This window comes from Nannospalax galili, unplaced genomic scaffold (assembly GCF_000622305.1).
Source record: "Nannospalax galili isolate Female #2095 unplaced genomic scaffold, S.galili_v1.0 scaffold415, whole genome shotgun sequence".
NCBI lineage: Eukaryota > Metazoa > Chordata > Mammalia > Rodentia > Spalacidae > Nannospalax > Nannospalax galili.
The window spans coordinates 2,028,499-2,033,188 of NW_008337494.1; the positions used below are offsets into that span (position 1 = coordinate 2,028,499).

A 4,690-nucleotide genomic window follows, 5' to 3' on the forward strand; every position below is an offset into this window, starting at 1 on the left:
ACCTCTGTGAGTTTGGGGCCAGCCTAGTCTACTCACTAGCCTAGCTGATTCCAGGCCAGCTGAGGCTACAGGGAGACCCTGTCTCAAAAAAACAAAAAAAGAAAACAAAAGTTCTGCACTGCTAGGCATGGCGACCCACTTGAAAGGCTAACAAAGTTTGCTGTGTGTCTGAGGCCTGTTGCAAAATCAACTGGAAAAAAAATTAAGGAACTGAAACTCTTAATTAGAAAACAAAAATTCTTGTAGATATTATCAAAGACAGCAATTCAAAGATCACAATCCACCTTAGTTTTTAAGACCCTAAACATCTTTTGGCATAACCCCTGTATCATTCTCAGTCTTTTTTTTTTTTTTACAAATTTTGTAATGCTATTGAGTATTATGTTAAGAATGACTTTTGCCGGGCATGGTGGCGCATGCCTTTAATCCCAGCCTTTAATCCCAGCACTTGGGAGGCAGAGGCAGGTGGATCTCTGTGAGTTCAAGGCCAGCCTGGTCTACGTGGTGAGTTTCCGGCCAGCTGGGGCTACTGGGAGACCCTGTCACAAAAAAAGAATGACTTTCTACCTGAGTGCATGACAAGAAAGGGTTTAAATCTATATAAGCCTGGTGGTGGCATATTCCTATTATTCCATGAATTTGAGGCCACCCTGGAAAATCTATAAAATACCTAGAAAATCTATAAAATCATCCAAGTGACATACTCTAGAAGGTGTTTGCATAGCCAATGGTAAGGGCAAGGGCATTCAGGCTGTGTTTTCAACTGATAGTTTGAAATAAAATTATTAATAAATTAGGCTATTACAGTGCATACTATTCAGCAGAAGCAGCAAAGATGTTAATTGAAGTTTTCCTCTTCAGTGCAGTTCCCCCTCAGTATCTCTTAGGAGGATGTCCTTGGATACCAAGGTCCTTGGATGCTCAAGTCCTCTTTTTAAAAAAGGCATGGTTAAGCCAGGTGTAGCAGTGTACGCCTTTAATCCCAGCACGAGAAGTCAGAGGCAGGTTCCTAGTCTACATAGTAAGACCTTGTTTCAAAAAAAAGTATCTGCAGATAACCTAGGAAAATAACATCCTTCTCAAATATTTTAGTCTTTAGGTTCCTTTTAACATCAATATAATGTAAACACGATCTAAAACTTGTTATGACAAGAACTAAACTCTGGCCAATTTAGACATTTTTCCCTAATATTTTTTTGATTCCCAGGTGGCTGAATCCACAGACGGATTGGAGCTGTAGCTATGGAGGAAAACCATTTGCATTACAAAAATCTTGAAGCTTGGGGTTTTCTGCGGCTAGGAAGGCAAGAGAATCTGGAGTGCTATTAGCAGTTGGGGTGGGTCAGAATGTGGCCATTGGCACAAGGGTAATAGCCTGCATTCCAGTGGTTAAAACCAAGGCACTGGGGATCAGGCTGGACACAATGTGAGTACAAGAGGTCTTTCCCCAGGAAGTGATATGGACAGAGCCTCTGGAGAATGGCCTCACTGAACTGGTAGGTCAGCTTTCTCCGGATTTTGGTGATCTCCCCAGTCCTGGCATAATTCCTCAGGGCTCTGGCCATCTTCTGGTAAGTCATGGTCTTCCGGTTGCCTTTTCTTTTCCCCCAAAGTTCGGCAAGTTTTTCTTTATTTTTTGATATAAACTGAAAGATGCCTTTGGTTCTGTCAACCCACTGAATACAAGATGCCATCTCAGGACTGCACAGGGATTCGTAAAGGTATTCAAACAGCCGCAGCTTCCTCCTGCCTGCAACGGAAGTAAGGAAACGTCAAACCCGGTTTGTACCCCTGAAGGCCTCTAGAAGGAAGTCCCCAGAAAGATGTCCTGAGCATCTACAAAACTGAAAGCTGCCCTGTGCCTGGTTTCCTTCCACTCGTTCTCTTAAGAATGAATTCATGGCGGGCCTATTAAAGTTTCAACTGGACGAAAAGTTCAGTATTTTCTTTGGAAAAAATAAGCCAGGAGCCTCTTTCTCTAAGGGATTACCATTTTGAATGCAGTCTTTCTTCACAGTTAAATCTTGACCCTAACTGTGTTATAAAACTACACAGCAACTTACCAAAATTGAATGCAAAGTTCAATGGTTTTGAAGAGCTGCCTTAGGAGCCATTTCCAGAAAGCAATGCCTTTGAACGAACTTTATTTCAAATGAATTGAAGTAAGGGATATGTACATGTTTTTGTTATGTTTTATTTTCTTGAAACAGAACCTCACTATGTAGCTCAGCCTGGTTTGGAACTTGCTGTGTACACCAGACTGGATTCAAACTCAGTCCTTCTGCTTCAGTCTCCCAGTGCTGGCATTGCAGTTGTGTGCCACCACTCTGGCTTGTGTATGCACCCAGAAACATGGAAAAGATAGAAATATTAGAGGAGCCAGTAGTTATGACTTAGTTTAAGAGGCTAACTCTGGAGCTGCAAAATGTCTTAAAAATTGAAAAAACTGAGGTGACATACTAAAAAATATTTTCATGTCATTATTCATGAGGAAATTGTAATTTTTGAAATTATTATGAAATGAAGTGGGCATGTCAGGTGGGTTTTTGTTTGTTCGGAAAACGAGGTGACAGCCCACCTACTACATCTGAATTAGCCTGTGTATGCTGTGCCATGCTCCATTAAATCCATCACTAGAGAAAAGTCATGGCCAGATTCTGTTTTCTTGAGAAATTAGCATAGTTCATCCCCAAAGTGCTTTGAACATTCTCTGGAAATCACTTTGTTTACGTCAATCGCCACTCATCCTCAAACCTCAAACATTTTGATGAAATTGTCTTTTACATTATATTATCTTGAGTTTAAACTGGGAAATGAAAGGGATTTACCAAGAAATACATCATAAATTAAAGCTACCACACTAAACAAAACTCCCGTCTCTCACTTAGCAGTCAAGTTAACCAGTAGCTTTTAAAACTTATTCTTGGGCTGGGCGTGGTGGTGCACGCCTTTAATCCCAGCACTCGGGAGGCAGAGGCAGGAAGATCTCTGTGAGTTCAACTGGTCTATATAGTAAGTTTCAGGACAGCTGGGGCTACAAGGAGACCCTGTCTCAAAAAGACCAAAAAAGAGAGGAAATGTATTCTCAACTTTTCGTTTTAGGGATTGAGACAGGTCTCACTATGTGGTACTACTGGCTGACTTGGAACTCTCTATATAAACCAGGCTGGTCTTGAACTCAAAGATCCACCTGCCTCTGCCTCTGGAATTCTGGGACTAAAGGCATGGGCCACAGCACCCAACTGTTCTTTTTTTCCTCTCAATTTTTAAAAGATATTTAGCTTGACTACCACAAACCTCATTCACTCTCCCAGCTCCCCCTATGTGGTACTACTGGCTGACTTGGAACTCTCTATATAAACCAGGCTGGTCTTGAACTCAAAGATCCACCTGCCTCTGCCTCTGGAATTCTGGGACTAAAGGCATGGGCCACAGCACCCAACTGTTCTTTTTTTCCTCTCAATTTTTAAAAGATATTTAGCTTGACTACCACAAACCTCATTCACTCTCCCAGCTCCCCCAGACATGGGGTGTCTCTCCTTGTAGCGTGGGCACTGGCCCATTTCTTCTCTTGGCACCCCAGACCTCTGGATTGCCCTCTTGGCCCACACTCCCCCTGCTTCCTGATCCTTTGTACCCAAACCAACCTAGTTCTTCAGTCTAGTTCCCTGGAGCCCTCAAGGCCTGTTCCCTCCCCCACCTCATCTTTGCATACCTGGACCAGCCTTCATCCCTGGCCAGCCCAACCCTTAGCTTCCTGAGGTCAGCATCTTGCTTGGGTAGGTTTGACCATGCCCACTGTGCCTTGAATCCCACAACCTCATTCATCCACACAGCTCCCCCATCCCATTGCTCCTCCTAGCGTGGGCACTGGCCCATTTCTTCTCTTGGCACCCCAGACCTCTGGACTACCCTCTTGGCCCAGACTCTCCACTGCTTCTTGATCCTCTGCATTCAGACCAACCTAATTCCTCAGTCTAGTCCCCTGAAGCCCTCAAAACCTGTCCCCTTTCCCACCCGGCCTTTGCATACCTGAGACCAGCCTTCATCCCTGGCTGCCTGAGAGTCCTGAATCCGACCTCCACCTAACAATCTTCCCAAATTACACCATGCCTGCTGACTAGAGGGATCCAGACCTTAGGAGAAAGTCTGAGAGCATCTGAACCTCAGACTTGGGGCTCTGTGGGAACTCCTGAGCACCAGGATGAAAGCCATCTGTCCCCTCTAATATAAAATCAAAAGAAAGAGGCCGAAGCCTAGACCAACCAGCTTTTCATGCCCAACAAGCAAACCACAAAGGCACATAAAGTTTACAAAAAGAAGCAGACCTGAACTCAACAAAGGCTTGAATCTCACACAAGAATCAGAAACTACAAAAGAAATCCACATGCCAAAGTCACAGTGAAAAAATAATAACATGGAAAACCCAAATAATATATACTCACCAAGTACCAACAGTCCTGTAGAGGAGTACAATGAGAACCCCCTAGAGATAACACAAGACATGGAATTCAAAAGAACAATTAGAAACCTGATAAAAGAATTCAGTGAATTTGAAGAACACAAAGAAATCAAAGAACTGAAAGAAGTTAGGGATAAACTTCTGAATGAATTCAGAAAAGAGAAATATTGAAGAATGCTCAGGCTGAAATGAAGAAGGAAGTGAAACACTCAGTAAGCCAATTAGAAA

At 43.2% G+C, this 4,690-nt stretch overlaps 1 protein-coding gene across 1 annotated transcript in view; it reads right to left on the bottom strand.

Annotated features, from left to right (window-relative positions):
* Positions 1-534: 534 nt before the first annotated feature.
* Spic (Spi-C transcription factor) overlaps positions 535-4,690 on the bottom strand; it is a 20,073-nt gene continuing 15,917 nt past the window's right edge. Inside the window, exon 6 of the mRNA XM_029563330.1 lies at positions 535-1,750. Coding sequence (XP_029419190.1) covers positions 1,326-1,750 — 425 coding nt within the window. The 3' untranslated portion in view covers positions 535-1,325. The remainder of the gene's footprint in view (positions 1,751-4,690) is intronic.